General features: G+C 42.4%; 1 protein-coding gene across 3 annotated transcripts; it reads right to left on the minus strand.

Moving 5' to 3' along the window:
* Positions 1-16: 16 nt before the first annotated feature.
* Positions 17-24,804, minus strand: PHRF1 (PHD and ring finger domains 1). Of its 3 annotated transcripts, none has more exons than XM_031609019.2 (18): positions 24,681-24,804; positions 21,308-21,422; positions 20,850-20,972; positions 19,216-19,436; positions 18,274-18,357; positions 17,253-17,374; positions 15,178-15,275; positions 14,345-14,517; positions 13,222-13,351; positions 12,777-12,916; positions 11,822-12,009; positions 10,850-10,969; positions 8,884-9,038; positions 5,452-8,235; positions 4,697-4,773; positions 3,833-4,093; positions 2,681-2,809; positions 17-983 (listed from the first exon to the last, which is right to left on the minus strand). In XM_031609019.2, the coding sequence occupies exons 2-18, from the start codon at positions 21,396-21,398 to the stop codon at positions 849-851; spliced, it is 5,031 nt and encodes a 1,676-aa protein (XP_031464879.2). In that variant the 5' UTR covers positions 21,399-21,422; positions 24,681-24,804; the 3' UTR covers positions 17-848. The 3 variants fall into 3 exon arrangements, with proteins under 3 accessions (XP_031464879.2, XP_031464880.2, XP_031464878.2); XM_031609020.2 differs by having other exon boundaries at positions 12,789-12,916; positions 19,216-19,445; XM_031609018.2 differs by having other exon boundaries at positions 19,216-19,445.
* Between the last annotated feature and the right edge of the window lie 1,609 nt (positions 24,805-26,413).

Consider the following 26,413-nt stretch of genomic DNA (forward strand, 5'->3'; position numbering starts at 1 on the left):
CTGCTATAGGACTAAAACCATTCAAAATAACTTTATAAATTCTGTCACATTTCTGCTTTGTACATCAGTTCACTCTTGTTCCTCAAGCTTGTTACTGAAAATTCACAACGTTTGCTTTTTGTTTCATTTTTTTCCTGAAAGGCAGACATAAAACCAGCCATCAGTGCATTATTTACAGAAGTGCAACATAATCTCCCTCCCCAAAATTAAACTTTTCACTAACGAGATACTTCCAACAGAATGAAAATAAACACCACATCTCGAGCGGTGTTTCTGAAGTCAATTTATAAAGGTTAGCTCATTTCTGCAATCCCCAGACGACAGAGCGAGTAAAGCTTCGCTCACCATCGAGCAGGCTAAAAATACCACATTTCAAGTATTAAATCAGAAATTCCTAAAGACAATCCATATTTCGATAAATAAACACAAGGGAAACAGTATATAACTCTCAATATACTGTATATGAAAAGTGGTGTCCAGTTTCAAACTTTTAGCAAGACAGGTGCACAGCCCAAAAAATGTGATCAAAGTAACCCTGAAAACTGTAGCAATCCGGGAGTCCTAAACACAAATCTCTTCTTTGTTTCTCCTGGAATTACTCTGCTGGTCTGAGGCATTTGATTGTTATTGAGTTCTACATCTACAGGTAATAAAAAAAAACAAAACTCCAAGCTCATTCCCATATGGAAACAATTCAAAAGCAGGTTCAGCAGATAAATCCTATTACAAACTTGCTTCTCTGCAACTGGTTTTTGATGAGATGTTACTGCAGATCTGTTTTTCCTTCTGGAACAATGTTCTCAGCCAAAATAAGTTCAAGTCAAGTAACATTGGCTGCAAGGTTGCTCTCAGTTTTCCACTTCACGAGTATCTTCAACATCAGACTTCTTATGCTTCCTCATATGTTTGTATTTTTCCACATATGCCTTCACCAGGTTAGCTACTTTCACAGGGTTGATCTCTCCACTTTTGCTGTGGCAGATCTACAAGGGATTAGAAGAGGCATTCAGACAGTGAAAGGTATCACAACAGTTCAGGAAGACAACAAGTGATCAGGGAACCCTAAGCTTCCCAGAAGAACCAACTCCTGCAAAGGCTCTAGAGCCTCATACCAGGGCATGTAAAGCAGACAACTCAACAAGGATAATAAAGTTCTCAGCCAACATCAGGGTAGGTCTATCCTCTATAGTTATCTGTAAAATGTACAACATATCTTGGTCTAAATGCACTCGAACATGTCATATCAAACTCCTATCCACAATAACTGCTGCAATTCATGGTCTGTCTTAAAGAGTTCAGCCTCTGCTCCGTTACAGTGAAACTTACTGAGCAGATTTTTCCAAGTGTCAGAACAACCTGGCGCAACGGCCTAAGCTAATGACTTCCACAGAGACGTGTATCACTGCACCCACAAGAACTGTGTTAGAACACCAGCACAGTCCTTATGCTCAGTCAAAGAGTAGGTAAGAAGTTCTCAAAATCAGAGCTGCCCTGTAACCCTAGCTTGCCTCTTCTACACAAGTAATATCCAGCCCCAGGAGCTGAACAGTGTCATGCTTTCACACCTCTGCCACTGCAATAGGTGGAGCAGTGCTCACTGGCAATGTTTTACTTTAAGCACTCCAGAAATTGCCCCAGCACTTATCTACTGAGCACTACCTGAATGCAGAAGTGTTTCCACCGATAGAATTAGACATTTGTATTGCAGGGCTTTCCTGTGGTTTCTATTTAACATACCAAACTGCACAGCCATTGTCCAGCAAATTCCACACAATACATAGTAAATAAGTGTTAATTTCCTTTTTTTTTTTTTCCCCCGGGTCATTATTTAGAGGGAGGAATGCTCAGACAAAGAACATGTCAGTTTTGAGGGCCTATTTTAAGGCATGTAGCATCTGCTCCCTTTCTCCTAAAGGGCTAAAAACTTAACCATTGTTCAGAGAAGCATTCTGTGACTTCAGCAACTGGTTTTGCTCAGTTTTCTTTTGCGAACTGGATCTGTGTTTCATACACACCATGCAGGAGAAGATGCAGAACTGCAGTCATTATCTCAGGAATTCCGATTTATGACAGAATTTTCCAGCAATATCAGGAAGGCAGGGCAGAGAGAGAACAGTTCTCCAGGGTATCATTTAACTACCTCAACATTAATTGCTTTCACAAGACAACGTGTATTTTTCTAGTGATAAGGTACTTTTTTTTTTTTCCAAACCACAATCTGGTCAGCACTTAGTTTTGAGACAAAAGTCAATGTCAGCCAAATAGCTAAGCCCTCTTCTAAAGTTCAGGGACATCACAGGTGCCCAAGGAATCAACAAACTATTTCTTAACTTTAGGAGAAGCAGCTTGACAAATTTGGATGAAGTTTTTAATGAAGGAGATTTAACCTTTTCCACTCAAAATACATGACATTTCAGCCGAGGCAGCTGAAGCCACCTGATCCATGCCACTGAAAACAACTTATAAAAGGAACAGTCTGATACTCTCAATGGCACTGCTCAGTCTTGCTTAAAGCAACTAATGCGTTACACAAGACTGTGGAGACATGTCAGAGTCCAAAGATCTGCTATTTTAATCACACACATTAATTACGCACAATCACTGAAGCTTGCAAGTGCAATTGATAGTCCAGCCACCTGTTTCATTAACTGCACAGCTCCTCCCTTTGCTGTCACCTTACCTTCTGCACAGCTTTCCGAAGAATGTTCTTGTACTCCTCCTTTGTAATCTCCCTCTTCTGGTAAAAGGGCTTGATAGCAAGTTTCACTTCTTCTACAGCCCTTTCCTGCATGTGAAGCTTCTTCATATACTGCACAACAAGGAAAAGTTTGTTACCATGTGTTAGTATGCAAGCACTTTCTGAATCTATTTTTCTCAGAAGTGCACGAATAATGAAAATACTCATTTCACCTTTCAAAAAACCATGTAAGAAACAGTCTCAAAGGATCTGCTTTAACAATCTTGAAACAAAGCACACCTCTATGCTATGAGGAATCTTTGCTTTGTGTAACACTATTCTGTCTCAGAAAAATTGTTTTTAAAAAACAAACATAACACCCACTTATTAATCTTCATCTCCTTCTTCTCTTCCAGAAGCTCTGAAGTAAACTGTAGATCTGTCCATCAAAATAGTGACAGAATCTAAAAGCAGCAACTCGCAGCCACACAGAGAAATCGCAGGTATCTCTGCAAGTGCTCTAAAAATTATGGAGTTGCTTACAAATTAAGGAGAAGAGATGGCATCAGAACTTACTCTGTAAGATCAAATTCCTAAAAACTGCTGCTCAGAAATGAGGGTTCAGTGGGGCTCATCTTTTCACCAGTTTAACTTTATAGTAGAAAGTAAAACATCTGGCAAAGTAACTGTTTTTATGTTAACATCTACTGAGAGCTTAGAGCAGATGGTCTGTACAGCAAATCCAAAACTCAGCAGCAAAGGACTAGCACTTGCAAAATCTCCAGAGTATTTTACTATCTCTGCATTTTTAATCCTGCTGATTAGCAGCAGGATACAGTCCTACCTCTCTATATTGATGTTTACTTCAAAACTGAGGGAGAGAAGGAAAAAAAAACAAATAAACAGGTGTTTGGAGAAGCCTGGACATCCTGGTTTTCTGAGAGGGACTTCCAAACATTCACTCAAGAAAGTTTCAGAATGTATGAGATACTTTAAAATCAAGGTTTTCTAAGAGTTATGAAATAAGTTCAAATAAACAGCTCATTTGTGTACCGTTTCTAATTTCTAAATAATGGCTAATGCTTCAATTAACAGGACTGCAGGTTGCACGTGCAATTCTAGTTATGCATTTGCCACTTGATAGCATTCACTCACTTCCTCATTCTTCGTTTTATCCACTTCAGGTTTCGGTGCTTTGATTTTTTCTTCTTCATTTCCAACAGACGCAGCTTGAATTCCTGGTTCAGATGCAGTAGCCAGGCTGCCTGGCTCTGGAGTCAGGCTCTGGCCTGCCACACAGCCCAGTGCAGGGAGACTGCCCTGCATGATGAACTGAACCGTGGGCTGGCTGACAGGTGCGTAGGGGGGAAGGCTTGAGGGCAGAGGTGGCGTCAAAGGTATATTTTGACAGTACACCTGTGAACCAGATACAATTTCATTAATGCATGCACTCACAAGATGAGGATTTTCAGAGTACCTTTTATCCACTGAAATAGGCAGGAAAATATTAGTTTAAATCAGGAAAGCTACAGTCCACCCCTCTATACACCAGGAACTAGCAAGAGCCCCAGTCAGCGTCTCACTGATGAAGAGTGTAGAGGCAAAGACTGATGGCACAGACTAATGCCAACAGGCCAATCCTACAGCCTAATTACGATCAGTGAGATGCTGACAGCTTCTCAAGCAAGATAACTGTTGATCAAGTAAGTGCTGAAAACAGAAGTTGCACATATAGTGCAGAATGAAAGGAAAACTTGCTTCTTCAACTGTAAGAGCCACCTAAAAGATAAAGCGATTAGAGGATTGCTGAAGAGTATGGGCTTTATGAAATGCACTATGCAAGAGGAAGGTCAACTCTGCCATGAGTGGAGGGTGTTGCACAACGAGGGCACAGATGAGGTGAGATGCCTTCCATGACACTTGGCTGTCAGAATAGGAACCAACCTGAGAGGAATCTAGATCAGGAAACATAGGCTCAGGAATCATATAATTGGTTGGAGGAGGCTCATTTAACTGCACCTGATTTAATGTTTGGTTCAAGTCCTCTGCTTTCCAGGCCCCTTCTTTTGCTCGCTGAAGTTTGTAAAACGGCATCCCTGGGTTCCCAAGAGAAGGGGCAAATAAAAAATAAAAAATAGAGAACAAAATAAACCTCATGGGTCAAAGATTCAAAGCAATTGTACATTAAACGAAAAGCACCCCAGAACACCACAGAAACCAATGAAGGATCTAACAACAAGGCTGTCTATAAAGGACTTTGTTTAGCAATCATTAACATTTTAAAGCTTCTGATAATAGAGGACTTATCATCCACTTGTGCAATTGCTTTTTAGTGGGTTTCCATGAGAACCACACAGTTTTGTCAATACACTCAGCACAGGCAGCCAAGTCAGACTGTTCTTAGCAGCTTTGGCTTATCGCAGCTCACAGGAGCAAGCTAGAGATGTGTAACACCACTCTGTTTTGAAAAGTCTTAAATTCTGAAGGAAAATCATCCCAGTTAACTATAAAAAACATACAGTGCAGACTGTCAGTTCAGAGATCAGGTTGCAATATGTGCTTCAAAGCCAACCTAGTTGCCACTGGCTAGACGAGCTCTGAAAGCGACAGCACGTCCTCTCCAATTCATTAACACGACTCACTTTGTTATTTGAACAAGTATAAAATACAAGGCTTTCAGGATTGAGAACCATAGGATCATCCCAGTCCAGACAACAGGCACCCCCACCCTAAGCCTTACACAGCCTGTTGTTTGCTTTCTCTAAGAGACTTACTTGGAGCTCTTCCAGCAGACAACACACTGCTTTCTTCCTCTTGAAGATTCCAGGTAACTCTCTTCACAGGTGCTTTAGATTTCAACACAGGACCCTGAGATACCACCTCCAGTTCAGGCTGACTGAAATTACTGGTCTTCTCATTGGCCACAAGGCACTCATCTTTAACTTCTCTCACACAATCTGTTGTTTGAGAGGAGCTTTGAACTGGTACAGCCTCGGTCTGAGCATGCATTGTAACCTCTTTCTTTGGAGGTGGTTCCATCAGAGGTGGACATAACGCAGTATTTTCTATTTTAACTGTAATCTCAAGGTTTGTATTACTACAGCCACCAAGCAGTCCTGGCTCACTCGTATTCATTAATTCTGTTTCAGCAAAAGAATCCACATTAACAATAGGAACACAAACATTTGTGATCTCTGGCACAGGGAATGCAGTTTCACTTGCCACCACCTCACAGGTGGCCTCTGCCTTTGCAGTTTCTTGAGCCTCTCTCTGCTGAACTGGGGTTTCAGTCTGCATTTCTTCAAGTTTGACATTTGGTTGGATGGTTACGGAAAGCTGTTCTAGTACCAGCTCATCCTTCGGCTCTTGTTTGAAGGAATGGGATTGCTCTGGACAGCTGGGTACATTTTCAGCAGGAGGCCTTTGCTCTTTTTCTGGTGGAGGAGGAAGCGAGGTTTCCTTTGATTTACGTTTTCTTTCTTTAGAACGTGATCTCGATCGTGGTCTTTTCTCTTTTGATTTGCTGCTTTTGTGCTCTTGCGATCGAGATGCAGACCGAGACCGAGACCTCCACTTTCTCTTCTCTCGAGACCTGGATCTTGATCTCTTTCTGTCTCTTGACCTCAAGCTGCTATCTTTATCATACCTCTCGTAGCTTTTGTCTCTCCTGTGTTTCCGCCTCTTTGTCCTCTCAATACTATTTGATCGGGAACGACCCCTCCGTCTTGACCTTGATCGAGACCGTCTTTTCTTTTTCCTATTTTCATAAAACTCAGAATTACTTCCAGGACTACCTGAACGTGACCTAGACTTCCTTCTCTCCCTAGACCAAGAAGATTTTGCCTTTTTATCCTTAGTTTTATCCTTCGTTTTCTTTTTTTTGGATCGTTCGTGACTGCTGGAACGGTCAGTAGAAGACCTCCTGCTCTTGGATTTCAATGTGTGTATTTTACCGCTCTCTTCTCCACCTGACCAAGAGGTAGATCTGGAGCTTCGGTCCCTTGAGTGTGCTCTGCCCCTAGACCCTGATCGGGATCTCTTCCGCTCTTTGACAAGTGCCTTTTTCCTTTTAGCCTTCTTCCTGCTTCGGGAACTGGAGTTTGAACAGGATCTGGAACGTGATCGCCGCTCTGTTTGCTCTGTCTTCTGGACTTTCTGCTGCCCATCATTCTTTGATGAACTATCTGGTTCTAGTTTCACGTTAATATTAGGTCTAATTAATTCTTCAGCATTGAAGAACACATCGGGGCTCTCTCTACCTTCCTCCTTTAAGTGCTCTGCATTTGAAACTTGCTTAACAACAGATGAAGTGCAAGGACTGCTCAGAAAGTCTTCCTCATCCATATTGTCTCGTTCCTCTGTATCAGAAATCTGTTCTACAATCCTACTTTCTACTGGCACATCATCATGAGATTCTGTATTACTAGACGGTATATCAGATTCAGCCCCAGATCCAAAGATACTTTCTACCGTGTAAGGGGTAAAACGACGAACAGTTTGAAATGTTTGAACTTTTGGATTTTCAATGGAAATCGTCCTGGTAATATTTGTTAGTGGAATCCCTGAGCCAAGCCTTTCTGGACTGCTGCTGGCTGAACTTGAGTCTGACCCTGTTGGCTCAAAGGGATCATATATTTCACTTTTGACTTGTTTCTTCTTAACTGAGAAAATTGCTGAAGGACTCTCTTTCTGTTGCACCTTGTCATCCACAGGGCGGAAGGTGTTACAGAATCCTGGGTTAGACAGTCTGCTGGAATGTCCTGTGTTCCCAGGAATATTAATTTTAAAACTCTCAAAAGAACTTGAGCCTTTGCTTCTTGAAGTGCCCAGTAGTGAAGAACTGCTATACATGCCTGCACTGGTGGCAAAAGATACCCCGCTTGTACGTGTTTGTTGCTGAGTTTCCCTGGCATTTGACTTCTGACTTTCCATCTTGCTACCCTTTCCCAACTGATTAGTGCTCTCTTTGCCAGTCAGCTGGGTTATACAGGAGCTGGGAATGTCACAGCTTTGGCTTCCTGTGGGTTCTGAATCCACCTGTTTGCTGCTGGTTTCCTTTTTAATCTTTGGTATCCTGGGAAGCTCAAATATGTCAATTCTTCTGGGAGGTGGTTTCAATGGTTGCCTCACAGTTACAGCTTTTGAACCAGAATTCAAGTTACAGAACAGGGGCTTTGAAGATGAATCGGTTCGTGCAAAGCTTTTAGAGTTTCCATTAAATCTGGGCATTTCATCTGACTTGGAACCACGTCTGTTCAGACTAGCTATGCTGTGAGTAGTCTGAACAACCTTGGGTGTCACTGAATACTCTGATTTTACAGTTGCTTTTTCTGATGTAGTCTGTGCTGGGTTTGCTGCAGGCTCAGTCCTGTTCGGTGAAGGTGATGAAAATAAGCTTGATGAGGTGGATCTAGAGTGAGTATTCAGCCCCGAAGAAACGAAAGGTCCAGAAATGGAGTTGCCTGTCATGGTCCCTGAGTGCACCGTACTCAGCTGGGGGTTATGTCCTGAACCATCATCCACTCGTGAGTCTTTTACTGATTTTCTGTGAAGTGGAGCTATGGCATACAAGCAAATAATTAAGTTTTTCCGGGCACATTTCATAGTTTTTCCCCGAAATGAAAATAAATATGGAGCAAATTATTCTGAGTTCCACTTTAGCTTGCAGACATATCACGTAGGAAAAAGGCAGTCTAATTAGGTCGGATGATCAAGTTTTAATGTCAGACAATGGCATCCTTGAGGTAACAGCTAATATTTAGGAAACAAATTATTCTGCTCTGCAGATGTAACTAGATCCGTGTTTATCATCCTGTAATTGCCGACTGATAAAAATGACTGTAGCAGAGGACATTATCAGCAGTAATTTTAAGAATAATGCTCTCAGATTCAATTAGTACAGTATTTCTAAAGAATAGCATGCCAGTGAAAAACACAGCTGCAGAGCACACATTCCATACTTCTGAAAATAAACTTCTTGCCAATGCCCTCATCACACTCTTTAAACTGAAGGACAGTTTGCAGGCATGGCAGCAATGCATCACAAACGACAGAAGATCAGGGTACTAAGACTGCTCTGCTCTACCCAATTCTCTACTTTTTATTACAAAGCATAAGACTACACAGCATGTACTTTTGAAATAAAATCAGGACAGACAGGGATAAAACAAACAGGCTAATTACAATATCAAGTGCCAAACCCTTACCTGCTTTCTTTGCTGTCAGAGAACCATCTCTGTTGATAACCACATCAGAACTACTCATCATGAGGATGCTCTGTCCAGACAGGATACTACCCAACAGATCAGGCACGGGAGCAGCTTCTGCTTCTTGGTCAGGACTCAAGGCAGGTACACTGCTTCTGCATGTTTCAGAGGGGTTACATTTCCTTTACTCTTACAGCACTTGTTCTATACACACACATTACATTAAAAAGAAACCAAAATCAAGGGCATAAACAGAGGTCAGCCAGAGAAGTTCACTTATAGCTTTGGCTTCACTAGAGTAATTCAGCTCCCATCTCTATGTCAAAGAGGAGTATCCCCACAGGAATATCACCAGATAGGAAGCATGTAATCGTAACACAGACCTCTGGTAAGCAAATACTTCTAATCTTATTTAAGAATGATGCTTTTTACATGTTTTGCATCACGATTTAACTTTTAGAGCAGCTAAGATGTATTTGTGAAGGATAAGCCACTGTTCAGCACTTCACAGAGATACTTCCATCCCAGCTGTCTCTCTTCCTATCAAAACAGAATCAGAAGCATACTCCTCAAACCTACGCTACTGTGTAAAAACAAACAAACAAAAAAAACAACTTTATGCAGCTTAAATCAGTGTGTCCCATCAGTTGTTAAATTACACAGATGCCTACTGGTAGGGTAGCTAGGAGCATAGCAAAGAACTGCGCTGAAAACCAGCACTGTTCCCACACATGGGATAACACTACTCTTTGTGCACTACACCGTCTTCAGAATATAGTTTTAACTGTAACTCCTCTGGATTTGAAACATGATTTTACTAATTTTTATTGGATTCATTTTATTTTATTTAAGCCTGTCTTCAAGGACTTAAAAGGTTTGAGTGCTTATAGTGGTTTGCTTGTATGTTTGGTTTGCTGTTTGTTTATTATTTAAGATTTTAAAAAAAGAAAAAAAACAAAAAAGAAACTCACCGTAGTTCAGACAATTCAAACCTTTAGAAAAAATTGGATTTCAGCTAAACATTTTTACCTTCTAAACAGTGTGCTACTTAAACTATCTCAAAGGACATGCAAAGCTTCCTGGAAGGCTTTCTGCAGGACAGAGATGGGAAAGAGAAGTACTTCAAGCTATCATAGATATATCCAATCTTAATCCCAAGGAACAAATCTTTGCCTTAAGTCAGATGCATTAGAAGACAGCCATGTAAACCTCTTATAACATTTAGCCATTTAGGATGAGCTTCCTTTTCTCCTAATCTTCAACTCCTCCAGATTCGCAGTTTTCTGTGACTCAGCTGATACGTGTTCCAGCTGTTTTCCTCAACCCTTTTCTTCTTGTCACGCTCCTGCTCCTTTTGCCCTACCCTTCTGCACTGCATTCCGTGCCCCAGTCTTGAAACCCAACTGGGGCTAGTAGTGGGAGACTCATGCACACGCATGCATGCACGTACACACATACAGGAAATAAAACACCAGTCAGACAGCAAAGCAGAGCAGAACAATTTAATAGAACCTGTTAAATTGCAGGTTCAAACAGGTTCTTCCAGTTTTCTGAGTTCCAACAAACAGCATAGGAAATGGGTGATGCAACTACATCCCTCATTCTCTCCTATTCTCCTAGTAGACATGCAACTAATTTCCTCTGCCCTCTTAAATAGGGGAGCAATTGTTTTACACCTAAACTTCAAAGTAAGAGAGAGACCAGGGTAAAAATATCAATTTGAAATTTCAGTGGGAAAGTTAAGAGCTGTAAGTGCTATTATACAAAAATGCATGTGGGGCCTTCAATATATAAAGAGTAATTTTTGTGTAAAATGCTGTGGTTATTTATTTACCTGTGTGTGCTTGTGTATGCTTTTTCAAAATACACATGGTAAGAAAAACGTTAGATCAGAATGATCACTTGTTGACAGGTCATTGCACAATTAAAAAGAACAAAACAAATGAAACACTTGATGGAATTTTACCTGGGAAGTCCCACAGAAACAGGTCTAGCTACAGGACGGTGAGACCTCAATGCTGACTGGGAGAGAACTCTCCTTTTGGCACTCAGTGGTGAATCTGGATTTGCTGGAACCTCTTCATTACTGTGGGTAGATTGAACATACACAAACCCTCAAATTACTGCCAAATGGATGAATAGATAACACCATTAGAACATATATGCCTAGAGAGCATTAGTTGTTTTATTATGATGCATAAGGACCTGTGCCATATATCTATTTTCCGTTGCTAAGTAGAACTGTGTAACAAAAGAAAGATTCAAATGTAGGTTTTTAATTTTGAAGTATTAGATGCGTAGTTTCTTTCCAAGACTGTCAAAAAGGTTTGCTCAGTAGGAAATTTGATAACTTCCAAAATCCAGAGCTTAAGACTAATAAAAATTATGGTATACTATGATTTCTCCTTAGTTCAAAGCATCTGGAGAAAGGAACAGGAAAGAAGCAGCATCAAAAACTTCACAGGTCCACCTAATTCTACATGAATTTACTGTTCACTGTATAACAGAAATTCTGCTATCTTTGAATAAACAAAGAATTATTAGCACCTGACTCCTACAATATTACTTAAAGGCTGGAATCCGAAGATCTTATGAAAGATTTTCATGAGGCTTACCATTTCAGCAAACCTGTTTTAAGAAGGTTGATTCTTTAAGAGCTCAGCAACTTGGCCAAGGAGGGAAGAAAGTACAATAATGTAATGCTGTACTTGTTAACTGTGTATCTGAAGCTATTTTCAGATGTGACATTTACACTCTTTGCACAAAGTCACAAGCTCTTTTCCAAAATATAAGCCAGTACTCGAACTGTTAAAGTCTCAAAATATCCCAGGTTTCAAATATTCATGAAGATACAAATACATCCATGCATACGTACAAACAACTCAAGACTTGTAAAATTATCTTTGGATTACAGTCTTGTACACTCATGATGTCTTACCCTTCATAAGGATCCAATTCATATGGGTCTCCAAACACAGACAGAGAAGCTGCACCAATATCTGCTCTCATCAGACCAAGTGAGGGCTCTGTTGGTTTGTACATGGAAGGAAGTGAGGCCCCATGCACAGGTTTACTAAGACCAAGTGTTCTTGCAATGCGGGAGCGAGCAGTAACCTCATTTTTTACCTACACAGATGCAAAGACAGGTTATTTGTATGTTCAAGGCAGGTACAAATTCTTCACTTAGCCAAAGTACGGTGACCAGGTTACTACCATCAGTAGAAATGATATACATCTACTTGCTTTCAAAAAATTTATGGAACTTCTAATCATGGCCTAGATTTCACATCATACATAGACTGCACATATTAACTTCAGTGACCAGACAGGTTAAATTTCTACAAGACTGTCACTGAAAATCGTCAGCTCTGTACATAGGGTCTAAATTCCCACTAAGATGGCTGAGGACAAAAGTCGAGTTGTCAGAGTACTCAGTGTAGTTCCTATCAGGACACCAACCACAACTGAAAGGGATTTTGAGAGCCCTTATATCTGATTAATTGGATTTGCAACAACATAGACACAAATATCCATAGCTTGTTAAAAGGAACAGGTGGTGAAAATTTAACTGAGCTTGCATAAATATTGATGAAACTCTAGAGCTTTATGACAAGAGCACAACACAAAGCCTGTGGGACATCCTTCAGCGTGATTCCTACAGTTCAGGTACCAGGATTTGTCAGCAAATCCAGCAGGCCTGCTTAGAAGCTGCAATTCATTTCTAGGTCAAACAACTTTTCTGAAGTGCACATTCTACAGATATTTCCACCAGAAAAAAAAAATCTATCCACTACTACTGCAAGACAGCATTTTTACATTTAATACCATGTTATAATGCTTTTATAAATTAAGTGACAGAAAGTCAGTGGATTCTGATACTGGCAGAAACTCACACGTGATCTTACTCTTATCTTTTTTCCTCTTCTCTTCTTCATCAAACGCTTGCGTCTCTTCACCTGTGTCCCTGATGTTTTCTTCCCAGTAGAAGATTTTGTCTGAGTTCTCTTCTTGCCTGCTGCTTTCCTCCTCCTACCTGATGGGACACAAGACAACCAAGTATCTGGCTAAGTGCTGGTGCTGCACTGTTCCCTGCACTCCCCTTCTTGTATTCTCATAGTATACAGAGCAGCTCAAAGTGATATACAGTGTGCTGCGACAGCATAAAACAGAAGTGAAATCATTTAATTTTAAAGGATGCTTTTAAATAAAAAGTTGTGTATATATACACAGGTGTGACTACATACAGCTGCTCTGAAATATTTTGTATGATTCGAGCTCTTTTACCCTCAAATTTTGTTCTTGCAGATGGAAGCCATAGAAGTCTCCTGATGCTCTTACCTGTTTTTCTCTTCTGTCTAGCAGGAGCTCGCAAGGTAAGAGGACGCTGGTAGATGGCTGTGTTTAGGCCTGCTACAACTGCCTCAATAGTTTCATCCAGAAGAGAGGACATGAGGTACCTCGGCACGTGCTGTGTGTGAAATTAGAAGATACATGATACAGGCAGTTTAAGATCAGCAGCAAGTTGGTTACAAATGCAATTTGAAATTCAAATGAGAAACATGAAAAAATAAATTGCCAGTAAAGCACTTATTCCACTTTTCTCACCTACTGATTACCACATGAAGGAGAACCTGACCTTGCCCCTCCGACTCCTTCATCACTACAGGTCTTTTCTATCCTAACATTAACTTCATAAAGAGTGTACAGCCACAAAGAAGAACTTCCAAATCCACTGAACTGAACTCTGGTTCATCACACAACAAAGCATGACGAGCAAATATTGAAAATCAATGCAGTATGGGTCCCCCATCTTAAAATCCTCATTATTTAATACTCAGGTAAATGTGCCCAGGTGCAGTACCACTAGCAGCAGCATTTCAAATTCCCACAAAGAACTCACTGAAACAGTAGGTGCGAGTCCATCTTCAGAGCACCACTTCCTTGTGATAAGCAAGGACTGTTCCTATAAGGTTTCAAATTTCTCTTCTTCTCTAGACTAACGGTCAGCCACACTCAAATGCATTTGAAGTGTATGCATTCTGAAGCATCAGTTCTTTTCTTTGCTTGGAAAGAGGTTATGAGCAGGTTTTTCTGAATAGCTACATTACACTGGCCATACTCATGCCAACCATAACCCTAGAATGTCCCTAACTCTCCTCTCCGTTCAGCTACAGCAATGGGGTGGATATGATAAAAACCACCTACTTCAGACTATGTTTAGAGCTCCAATTCAGATGATTTGGGTTTTGCTACAAAATTTCTCTCCTGCTATTATAGTGATCATGATGACAAATCTGAAACAAATAAATAGAAAAACCACCCCCTCCCAACACTCCAGAGCTCCTGACTATTTTGCTACAGACAGTCAACACTCGGACAGATTAGTTACTTAATGTGGGGACTTATTTCAGCTCTTCTATAAAATCCTTCCAGAAGCTCAGGAGCAAATATTTTTAAGTACCTGAATTTGCTGTGCAGTTGTTATTCTGTTTCTATTCACTGTTGCCCTAACTCGTTCGCTCTGCCGAGTCCTGGCTATAGCTCGGGTTCGGACATGAGGACGTAGCCTGCTGGTGGTAGGAGTAACATCAGCCATGAGTGCAGCAACCTCTTCTTCACTCACATGATCTGTATCTTGAAAGAAAAGATGTCCACGTCACTTTTCTTCCTACAGGTGAAAGCATTTCCAGAACTTCGGACAAAAAAAAGTTCCCTTTCCTAAATCAATTGCCTTCAAACATGGATGTGATCTCCTCAAAGAGAAATGAACACAGACAACACCAACACTGCTGCAGATTGTTACAGAGAAACAAGATTTTCTAGGTGACAGAAAGCACTGCTACTTTAGCAATCTCAGGTCAGGGTGCTAATAAATTACCTTCAGTGCAATACAACACAATTGTACTGAAGCCCAGGGCTAGCCTCAGGAAGGCTGAAGACTGCTTATAATATACAGTATGTGGAGTTTCTTAAGATTTTGATCTACAGTTACAAGACTCCCTTCTCAATCCCTGGAGGCATTCAAGGCTGGGCTGGATGTGGCTCTGGGCAGTCTGGTCTGGTGGTCTGCAACCCTGCACATAGCAGGGGCTGAAACTAGGTGATCATTTGTAGTCTCTTTCAACCCAGGCCATTCTATGATTCAATCAAGGGTTTCAAGGACAAAATGCCTAACAATTATTTTCAAGTACATCAATCCAGGAGTCAAACATGACTTCAAAAGGCCACATGCCTCACAGCATTTAAATCAGGAGGAAAACATTTACTTTTAATGAACAATGCTAAAATCCTTACCTGCAGAAGCACTGACACCCATGGGAACACAGGCTGGACAGAACCACTCATCTACAGGGACTTCACTCAGAGGTGGATTAAGGCATTCCATATGATACCTTGAAAAAGAAAATAAATAAATAAATAAATAAATCAAACAATGTGCTCCTTACCAAAGGACAAGAGCTTTTTATGTCTATCCACATCCTAAATAAGGCAGTAATCCTAAGTGCAGAAACAATTTCCCAAGCTTGATACTGTGGCCCACATATCTGCACCTACCAGTCTCCAGAGAGACAACGTTATCTGCTTGTTGCATGATGGTCTTTAATTCCAGATTGTGTTCTGAGCACTTAAGGCTCAAAAACATTCAGAAGAGTCTTTCCCTCACCATACAGAATATTACTTGCCATTTGAACACAGGCTGCAACAAATGTGCAATCAAAGCCCAAACTGGACATGGTGAAGAGAAGGGAAAGAAGTCATTGAATCAGTGACAAGACAATCTGGAAACAGCATCAATTTCCAGAGAACCAGTGTGGGATTACCACTGGTATTTTCTTGAACATTTTACTTTGTATGACTAGTCACGGGGCATCTGCAATGCCTTAGGTTGAATAAACGCACTCAATCCCACATACATCTTGGCTGATTAAAGAAACAATTAGTGATAAGAATCCCTCTATAATCACATGATGGCTCCACTCTGCCACTTGCAGAATGGAGGCTAATCACTGGACTTTGAAATGCTGTCTTACAGAGGACTGTGCTTATCCTCAACAAATCTCAAAGGAAAATAAGAGAGTGGGATGCTCCCTCAGGAATTTTGAACTGTTCTCTACTCAACATGCTGAGCAACTAGCTTTGTCAGCCACTTAAAGGGAAGGTGTCCAGGAAAGCCTCTTAACATTACCCAACTTTGATTCCTTAATTTGTTCAATTCTGTTTTCAGGAAGTAAAAAACACACAAAGCAACACAAATCAATAGCACAGAAGATCTCAACTCATGTTCAAATCACACTGCTGAAAAGACTTCCCAATAAATGAAATGCTTCCCATGAAAACTAAGTGCTAAGACCCAGATCCTTAGCCAAGGAACACTGCAAGATCATAGGCTTCAAGTAAGAGCTTCAGCTTCAATTAGCAGCATTTCTAAGTATTTTTTCTAGAACAGGAAAACATCATATTACTTCTGACCTAGCATGATGCCAAATCTCAAAGTATAAAGAGTGAAGTTCTCTGCTTCACCTCCCATGCCAAAATTCACTGTCTGATAACACACTGCAATTGCCACAGGACAAAGAAAAAGGAAGGAGCATTCACCTGATGCTCTAATCACATCCTGGAGCAACACAAAAAACCCACAAAGAGAATACAGCTGTTCATTTACCTCCCACAGGCTATCTAGTAAGCTCAGCAAGAAAGATTTTTAAGAGCTTATTTTACCTATTCAAACAAGTATCTGATTTTGTTCAATTGCTGACTTCTGACATCAAACTGACAATGCTGCAAGACTGATTCAAACAGTGTAACAAGTTTAAACTCTACCAGAAGATCACAGACTCAAAATCACATTCAAACCTCTGTCAGGTAGACACAGCAAGAAGAACATAATTTAATAGCTGTGGCTACAAAGAAAGGACCTCAAAATGTAATGAAAACTGTCTATCTTGAGCTCTTACGAACAGCACTAAAGCCTAGTCAACAGGAACAAGTCAGGCACCCCCTTAAGGAGGCATAAGTGATGTAGGTTCATTCCCTCATGCACCCATGCACTACATGGATAAACACAAACATCTTCAACCACTCAACAGCAGATCAGATCATACAATGGCATCAAAACAGGAGAACACACCTACATCATCCATGCAGGAAACCTGCTCCCTCCACAGCTACATGACCAGAAAAGGATTCATCACATCATGGGCATGTCTGTGCTATAAATATACAGATGTAAGTCTGGCCACAGGACAAGGCTGAGGAGAGCAGCAAGGGGAAATCCAAAGAGCAGATGGTGCCTGGTGACCAAACACTGGCTAGCCCTGCAGTACTTTCTGCAGTCACACAGGTGCTGTATTCATTTTGGTATATCTTACCCTGCATCACAGCCATCACACAACAGCAGGCGATCCTCTCGGTCACTTCTGCCACATACTTCACAAAAGGTTGGATCATCCTCTCCTTCATTACCCTGAGTTTTTGTGTTCTCAACAGGAATCTAAATAAAAGAGACATTCATATGAAATGCAGAACATGCCACTTTTAATATCTGTTGTCACATTAGCAGTAACTCCAGAGCAAAATCTACAAATGAATTAACCAAAATGGCTGCTGCACACTTGAACCTTCAATTAAGATCACTGAACACAGCAAATACTAGAAGAGATCTACTGAACTGTCTATTGTCAGACACTGACAGTCACAGAAAAGTATTTTAAGAAGTCAAAACTCCTGAATAAGATCAAAAGTATCAAACAAAGAAAAAAAGAATCCAAAGAGAAAACAAATGAGAGCAAGGATGTCCTCTAAATACCAGTATGTTTCAGATATTGATTAATAATAAGGCAATGACAACTCCTCAGTATTCTTTTTTGAGTGACCACCACCAGACTCAACCTGTGCCTTTAAGAGTTTGACTGCAGGCTCCTCTCTCCCCTTAGAAAGCCAACTGCTACACAATAGAGCTGGTAGGAAGACATAAAGAACAAATCAATCACGTTTAACCTACATTGATCTTCTCTGTATTACAGCAGTACTTGCACTACACTGGGCATCTTCCCTATGCAAAGTGGTTTACTGATGCAGAACACCTTAGAGTCAAACATCCATTATACAAAAAAAATGCAGTTACCCAAACAATCCTTTTTCCCTTCAAAGCCAATACCATGCTTCCACACATAGTTATATAGGAAACGTGATTAAACAGGAAAAAAAACACATATATATGGTTATATATATTTAAGGAGCTATAACATCTCCTTAAAAGGCAATCTCAAAATAGGAAAGAATTGATCCAGCTGCCAAGTACCAGATTGACATGCTGAAAAGGTAAGTCTTTGAACAGCTGTTTAGTGGCAATATGCCCCTTTTTTTTGTTTACCATAATAGAAAGCTTACCTTTTTTAAGACTTTACCACCAAAATGTGCCCGAATGCTGATGTACTTAAAGAGGATTCGATCCACTGGACAAGAGTTTGCATTCTAGGCAGAAAAAAAAAACAACCAACCAAACATTTTTACCACACAATTAATAAAGAAATCTTGAATCAATTTCTAGAAAGCAAGCTTTAAATTATTCATGTAATAAGCATTAAATGAATGCAGTACACATTTTAAGCACTTAAATCTAACTTATTTGGTTTATAAACAAACTGTTGTAAGAGAGAAAATATGAACTTTCAGCAAAGCTTTTATTTTAGAACTGAAGTCATTTAATTAGCATTCAATTGCTAAAGCAACATCACAGTTCTTCCAAACATGGCCTTGAAACACGGTTCATGTTTTAGGACACTTTAGGAACGAGCAACTCAAAATCACTTGCAAGCCCGTTTAAATAAGCCTGAATTATTAAAATCATTGGACTTTGATTACTGAAATTACAACAGGTGGCATGTAACTTTGACTGAAAAAGACTGAATTGATAGCAAACTGCTCATTTAGTCATCCTCTACATCTTTCCTTTGTATAAGTGTTCACTGTTGCAACAAACCCTGATCCTGAGGCCACAGCACAGAATTTAATGAGCTATATATGACTATAAACACAGAAAACCAACTCTACTGATGTCTTGACTTAAAACCAAGAATTCTAGATTTCTAGAAATGCACTTGCTCTGGTATGGCAGCTTTCAGAGGACAGAACATATCAGGATGGGTGCAAGAAACAGATCCACACTTCACAACTCTGAATCCTAACAAATAAAGCAGTAACCTATGTGGGAAAAGTTCAAGAAAGCAAATATAAACATTACATGATCTGTTCTCACTGAAGCAGAAAATATAATCAGAGAGATCAGAACACATCAGAAAGATGCAGGAAATCAAGTACAAAACAGCTCACCTTTGACCACTCCACTATGCAGTCCAAGCAGAAGTAATGGGAACAGTTCTCAGGAGTCCCAACAGCCTGATCCCTAAACGTGTTGAGGCAAATAGGGCAGTTTTCACCATCCTCATCAGAGGAGATGTTCACTCCATTCATGTGTGGCTTTAATTTGAGAGGACTGGCCATTCCCCCCACAGCAGCCTCAGCTTCTTCCTCTTCTTCCTCTTCATCATCATCTTCACAGTTTTAAAAAGTGAGAGATGAAAAACAGCTTTCACATGCTGTGGGGCTTCAGCAAGGGGCAGCAAGGGCAGGGGGCACGTGTGGGAAATATTACTCTAGAGAATTCCAAGTAAGTCAAGGACAAAGTACAGCCCTTCCAGCTCAAGGTAATGGTTTCTGCTGTTTTCTATTCTTTTTTTCTCTCTAAATCCCACCACTAAAAAGGAATATATTACTCTGGAAGGAAAAAAAAAAAAAGCCTTAAAACGTGACTAGTTTTGCAAGATGTTAGAAGGACAGACAGCAGAAAAACAAGAGATGAACACAATACCAAGAGAGGAGGATGCTTCAGGATACCATGGAAGTTAAAAGCACAATTATCACGCATCCAACTTTTCTTCTGGTTAACAGGCACTCCAGAGAACAAGCAGCAGCAGTTTATACTTACCTGTGGAATAGGTAAAGATTTCACAAATAAATAATGATCAAAGGGATTAAGATATTGAGCTGGAGACTGCTTAAATAAACTTGAGTTTGAGTGAAACTCATTTTAGACACTCAGACATTACAGAGAGGTATCTTCATGTTTAGTACAAAATACAGACATGTCTTTCCCTAAAACCTGGGAAGTAGCTATTTTCAAGAATGAGAAGTTATGTAAAAAGCTTAAAAAAACAACAACAAAAAATACAGTCCTTGTGTTTTCTATGAATTTTTCCTGATTGAAAACAGGAGAGATTATTCTAAAAGATGAATTAATAAAGCTTCCTGGCACCTACCATCAACTTTTCAGAATTAGACTGTTCAATCAGTAACTTGGAAAACTGTACCCAAGTTAGCTTCAAGATGCAATGAAAAACAGTTTCTATCTGTCCAAATGATAATTTGACTGAAGCAGTTTCAGAAGCATATGCATCCACATTCTAGGTTTTCAGTCAAATTAGTAAACTTAATAAGTGAATGGGGATGTTACTTCAGAAAAATTAAGTCACCTTCTTCCCTCCTACCAAGCCTTAAGAGCAACCATAATTTATTCCCAAAATTCCCTATCACAATATTCATTTTAAAGCTCCAAAGCAAACTGAAACAAGCAGACTTTAATAAGTGGAAAAAATAGTAAGAGCCACTGCTGTAACTTCAATCTTTTTCAACTCACTCTGGGAACCCCTCACTGTTAGTCACTCCTACTGATTGTAATTACATCATTTTGGCCAGTGGGTTGTTCTCAAACATATAAACACTTTACAAACCTAGATATTGGGAAATATCACTTATTTATTTATTACTGGAGGCATTGGCCAATACCCTAACACAGCAACATCTGCAGATTTACATTTCAATGGTTACTTCCTGGAAGAAAATCTTTCATCCCACTCTTCCTCCAATTATTGAAAAAAAATATTTGTTATGCACATTAACAGACCTACCTTCTAATTCTTCATCTTCACTTTCTTCCTTGTCCTCCTCACCTCCCTCTTCCTCTGTGTCATCTTCTTCCTCCTCACTTCCAGTATCACCTTCTGACTCACAACTGTTTCCACCATTGCTTTCTTAAGGAGAAAAAAGGGGAAGTATCTATTTGATATGTGGATGGGCAGAACAGTGAAGGACACACCAGAATCCCTGCTTGGGATGTTATATAAAAAAGTGAAAACCCAGATTTTCTCAGTGACCTTCTCAGCAGTGTCAAAGCAAGCAGATCTCAGCAACTTAAAGGAAGCATGATAGCAGTCTGAGACACAGGCGTTTAGGAAGTAAAACAAAACTTCTCAGGAAAAGAGAAGCAAATAGTCACAAATACACCTTCATTTCTTTTTGAAGATTAAGAAAGGGGGTTCTCAGCCCTAGAACTAGAAATGTGCATGCACAGAGAGGCTGCATTTACCTGTTTCACTGAGGAGTGCTAGACTCTGCCTTCTGCCCTTGCCTAGTGCAGCATTCTTATTTATCAGTTCATCCTGGCTATCATCATCCATGGCAGGACATTGGGGATCCACTCCCTGTAAGAAAGCAGATGTCAGTGAGGCCATGACCACTGAATAAGCACAGCAAGCAACAGTGCAGCAAAGAGCAGCCTGCAAATGTGCTTGCAGAACTGTGAACAGTAAAAAAGACACGGTGGTACCACAAACACTGCTTGTAGCAATCCTCACCCAGAGCAGGAGGAAGAAAGCCACTGACTAGTGTTCCCAGTTTCAAATCAGAGGTGCCTACAGTAAGCATTCATCTCTGAGTGATGTTTCAGTGCTAGCTGAAGCCCACTCCCTGTACAACTCAGTTCAGATGAAAGATTCAGCTTGGACTCCTGGATGACTGAAAACTGCATAACCAGAATCAAAATAGCATAACCCAATGAAATGAGGAAAAGAAAGCCTGCAAACAGTAAAACCATCCTGTGTACTGTTTGTAAAGAGCAGTACGGAAAGACACCAGAGGTTAACTCACTCTGTGAATGAGGCCTAACACAATGACGGGTACATGCTTCCAACCAAAATGCTCCATTCAAACAAAACAAGAATAGAGATGATGCATTTTAGGTCTTCCTCTAAAGAGACTTTTCCACAGCTCTGTCAAGGAATAAGAAAGTCTCAGAGCGCACAACTACAGAAAGGAGCAGACTTCACTGGGTGCATATTAATGCAATCAAATCAGTTGCTGTGCACTGAGAGAGACCAGCAGAAAAGCTGACAGATACTGAGAGATGCCTCATGATCCAAATTCATAATGATGATCAAAGCACAGCTTTTAATATACAGTGCTACAAAGCATTAAGAAAGAAGGATCACTGTAAAGACTGTTCTATAAACAAATCATGGATTAATGCAATTAAATGGCATTTACAAAGCTAGCTGTCATATCTTAATAAGAAAAAGACGCTGAAACTTCTTTGCTAAGTTTGCACAAGAATCCAATCAAGTGTTCTTCTCCCACTCTCTCTGCTCTGCATTACATAGCTTGCATATTGAAATATTTTTTGAAACAAAACAGTAAGTTTTATTCAAGTGCTCTTGATGCAGATCTTCACTCATCCACTCCCTTTTTCAGCCACGTAGCACAACTGCTTTTCAGAGCCTTCAGAATGCAGCTTTCACTGAACCAGACTGAGTTATAATTGAGTCTTTAATGCTCAGGGAGCTTAAAAAAAAATAAAATAAAATAAAAATCAAGCTTCAATTCAACCAGGTTCTTGGTCAGGACATATCCTAACTTGAGGTGAGATTCTTGCTTAAAGAGACAACTGAACTTCTAGCTAAATTTGTGGCTGTTAACATGAGCATTGAAAAACGACTTATGCTGGTTGAAAACACACAGATTCATCAAAACCCAGTCCCTCCGTGATGTAACACACAAAAAACCAACAACAGAACACCAGTCTCCACCAGGAATTTTTATGTTTCAGCAGCGTGTGCATATGAATTATTCAAATAGAAAGTTGATTATGTAACAGCCTCCCAAATGCCATGCTAGTGGGTAACACAGACAGAGCAAGTCAAGCAGCTCTCCCTGAAACCATTTGACGGAAGCAACAACAGCTGCCTTCAGCTTTGGAGTACCGGATGCCCTCAACACCCCACTGGCAAAGCCCTCAGCATGCCTTACTCTGTCCAAAGCCCTGAGGAAGCTGAGCCTCTCACATCCATAGATCCTCTCTCTGCAACTCCTTCTGAAGGCTCCTTGCAAACAGGAGCGAAGTGGGATGTGCTGCCAGCATGCAGCTTGTGAACATCAGGTGCAAGGTGAACAGGCTGAAAACCCTCTGCCCAGGATTCAGTCTCACAAATGCCCAGCATCACTGCTTTCAGTAAAGCCTGCTGCAGTCCCACAGACACCACGCACACATCTGCAGGCTGCACGCAGCAAACACGGCCCTTAAATTGCAGGTTGCACACCAGAGAAAGATGCTGCTAAAGGCAGATGCTGTGCACCCTCCCAGCACTCCCTGTTCTTAAATTCCCATTTAACAGAGCCTCAAAGTACATTAATAAAACATTAAAACATTGACATGAACACACGTTTACCAAACAAGCACTTGTTTGGTAAATGTTTACTGAACTGAGATCCTTGTGCATGGCTACAAATTGGGATTTTAATCCAACCAGGTGATAAGTGAAGTTTCCCAGCCACCAGGAGCATCACTATGGCAAACATCCTTTTCTTCCTCAAACTGACCATCACATATTTGGATGTAAAGCCAACGGCCTTCTATTCATGTTACATTACGTTTACAAAAACAGAGCTGCAAAAATCACTCCTGGACAAAGTTGGAAAAAATCTGTCCATGGTGCACCTGGTACTCTAAATGTAGAAGTCAGAGGAATTAAGTGGGGAATAATTCAGATTAAGAGACTCCTCCTGCAGAGCGACAATGTAATGTGCATGTGGAGCCTTAGAAAAGCCCTCTACATCTGCATTTAGATTGGACATTTCCCCATTTAAGTTCCATACAGATTAACTCAAATACCGTTATCAGAACCACCTATGTGATGATTCAAATCATTTAAGCCACTAAAAGCACCACAGATGAGGCACAGAAAAAAACTATCCTGGGACAGGTGTGGAAATGAGGAGCTCTCCGTTGGCTTTGTTCCAAATTGAGGAAACCCAAATCCCACACCAGTAGTCCATCAAAGCCCTGCAGCTCACTGTCGAGGCTCTCTGTAACGCAAACAAAGCAACGCACAGCCTTTGCAGAGGCACTTCTGGCATCGAGTGTGCAGAAGCTCGGTGTGGGAGCAGCACGCTCAGCGCCATTCCTGTCCCAGCAGTGAGCCCACCGGCTTCGTGTGCAGCTGGGAACCCACGCTGCCCGGTACTGCACGTCTAACACAACGAGAGCTCTCCTTCCGTATGTTTTTCACATCGCGCCCAGAAAGCGTAACGACAGCTTCCCCCGCTGTTCGTGAGCACGGAAAGGAAAAGAAATGCATACCCACGAGCTTTTTGTGCAGCCCTAACAAAGAGCTGCCGGCCTCCAAGGAGGAAACCCACCCGCAGGCGGTCACAGCGGGAACTCCCGGCTCCCGCTCCCGAATGACAGCGGTCTCACGGCTCCGAGCGCGGAAGCGCCCGCCGCAGGCCGAGTTGCCGACGCCCGCTGAGGCAAGAGGGCCGGGCCGGGCCGGGCCGCGGCTGCTCGGGTCGATTCCGAGCGCCCGGAGAACGCGGCGGCCGCCCCCCGTCCCACGACCGGCTCTCGGATCTGCGGGGGATCCCCCCCGACCCGCCCGCCGCCGACGGGCCCCAGTCCCGGCACTCACGCAAGGAGAAGGCTCCGGCGCCGAACCGCGCTCACATCACCAGGCCGGGCCGCGCAGCGGACGGCGCGCCGGAAGTGCCGCGGGAACACTTCCGGGTCACACCGCCAGCGGGGCCGGCCGTGGGACTTAACCACTGCGCGGCGCCGGGGGAGGAAGGAGGGAGGCGGCGGGGCGAACCACGCGCCGCCCGGGGGGAGAACGAACCGTCACGAGGAGCGGGGCGGCGGCTGTGCCGCTGCGGAACTGCGGGGGGCGGTGCGGAGCGCCCTCGGGGGGATCTGCGACTGCCCGGGCAGCGCGGGGAGTGCGGAAAGCGCAGGTTAAGAACGACTGAGGGAGCGGGGTGAGGTGCTCCCCACATCCATCCCTGCTTTCTTTGTGCCCCACAGCCTTGGTGCCGTTCCCGCTGCCCCACGGGCTCCGGGCTGGTGGCTGTCCCCGTTCCCGCGTCCCTTCTGCCGGCTGTCCGAAGCGCTGGGACCATGGATGTCATCGAGCCCGGAGACACACGGGCGTGTCTGCCTCGGAGGGCCGGAGGCAGAGCCGAACCCAAAGGCAGGCACGTGCCCTGCGTGGCATGCGAGGACACAGCACGTTAAATACCTCTTTAAGACTGCTTTTTTTTCCCCTTCTTCTAACTGGCTGCTCCCAGCCCAAATGTTCCCATTCCTCCGGGTGATTGCACGCACGTACAGGACAGCTTTCCCCGGCTTTCCCCTCGTGCAGCGCTGTTCCACCAGGCATCGTGCTCTGCTCCAGTCTCAGATGTCTGCAAGCAGTGTGTGCTCCTTCAAGAACACTCGGGGCATTGTTAGCAGACAGAGTGTTGGGGCAGAAAACGAGGGCCTTTTCATTCTTTTCCTTATTTTCCAGAGCAAAACCTGTGCCAACACTGCCTGCTCAGGACTCGCTTTCTTCACTGCCCCCTGAGCACCCTCAGTGGAGGAGAAAGGGACACCTCACCCCATTATAAAGGGCATAAAACCCAATGCAGCTGGCATCCTCTTTTTGGTGACGCTGTGCATCAACTGGAGCTAGAAGCTGGCTGGGAACAAAGGGAAGAGCTTCCCAGACAGGATGAGCAGGGGCTCTTCCAGCAGCCTGCCCAGCAGCACCATTGATGTCAGCAGGAAATTTCATCCCAGAGATTAAGAGCTGAGCCACCAGCTGAATGGTGTTGTTTGAAGCTGGAGGGGGGAGTGGGGCTCAGAGCGAGCAGCACTGCCACCAATTCTGGAGAGCCCCAGGGCCTGGAGGCTTGCAGGGGCAATGTCAGCAGCAGACCATGCTCTGAGTCCAGGCTGCCTCATGGATCACACACACACACAAAGCATGGCAGCATTCCAGTCAGCGCCCATCCTGCTTTCTACAGGGCTACGCTGAAGCCGGCTGCAGCTGCTGGCACAGCTCCAGGCCTTGCTCCACGCGGGGTGATTTGACACGGCACTGGGAGGTCTGAGCAGCACACAAGGCTTGACTGCAGACAGCTGTGTGAGCATCACTGCAAACACTCCTGGGGAGCGCTGCTTTGCCCGGGTGCAAGCCCTGTTTCAGAGAGACGTCAAGTACGTGACTTATTCCCTCCAGCTGCTGGGTGGAAACAAAACCCCCACATAACGCACACACAACACAACAGAGGCTGTCATTCTGCAGGCTGTCACGCAGGAGAGGGGCTGTCCCCCTGTCCTCCCCCACTGGCAATGTATTGGAGAGCAGAGCGACTTGTGGTGCAC

The sequence above is a fragment of the Phasianus colchicus genome, chromosome 5, assembly GCF_987193195.1.
Source record: "Phasianus colchicus chromosome 5, bPhaCol1.hap1.1, whole genome shotgun sequence".
Lineage (NCBI taxonomy): Eukaryota > Metazoa > Chordata > Aves > Galliformes > Phasianidae > Phasianus > Phasianus colchicus.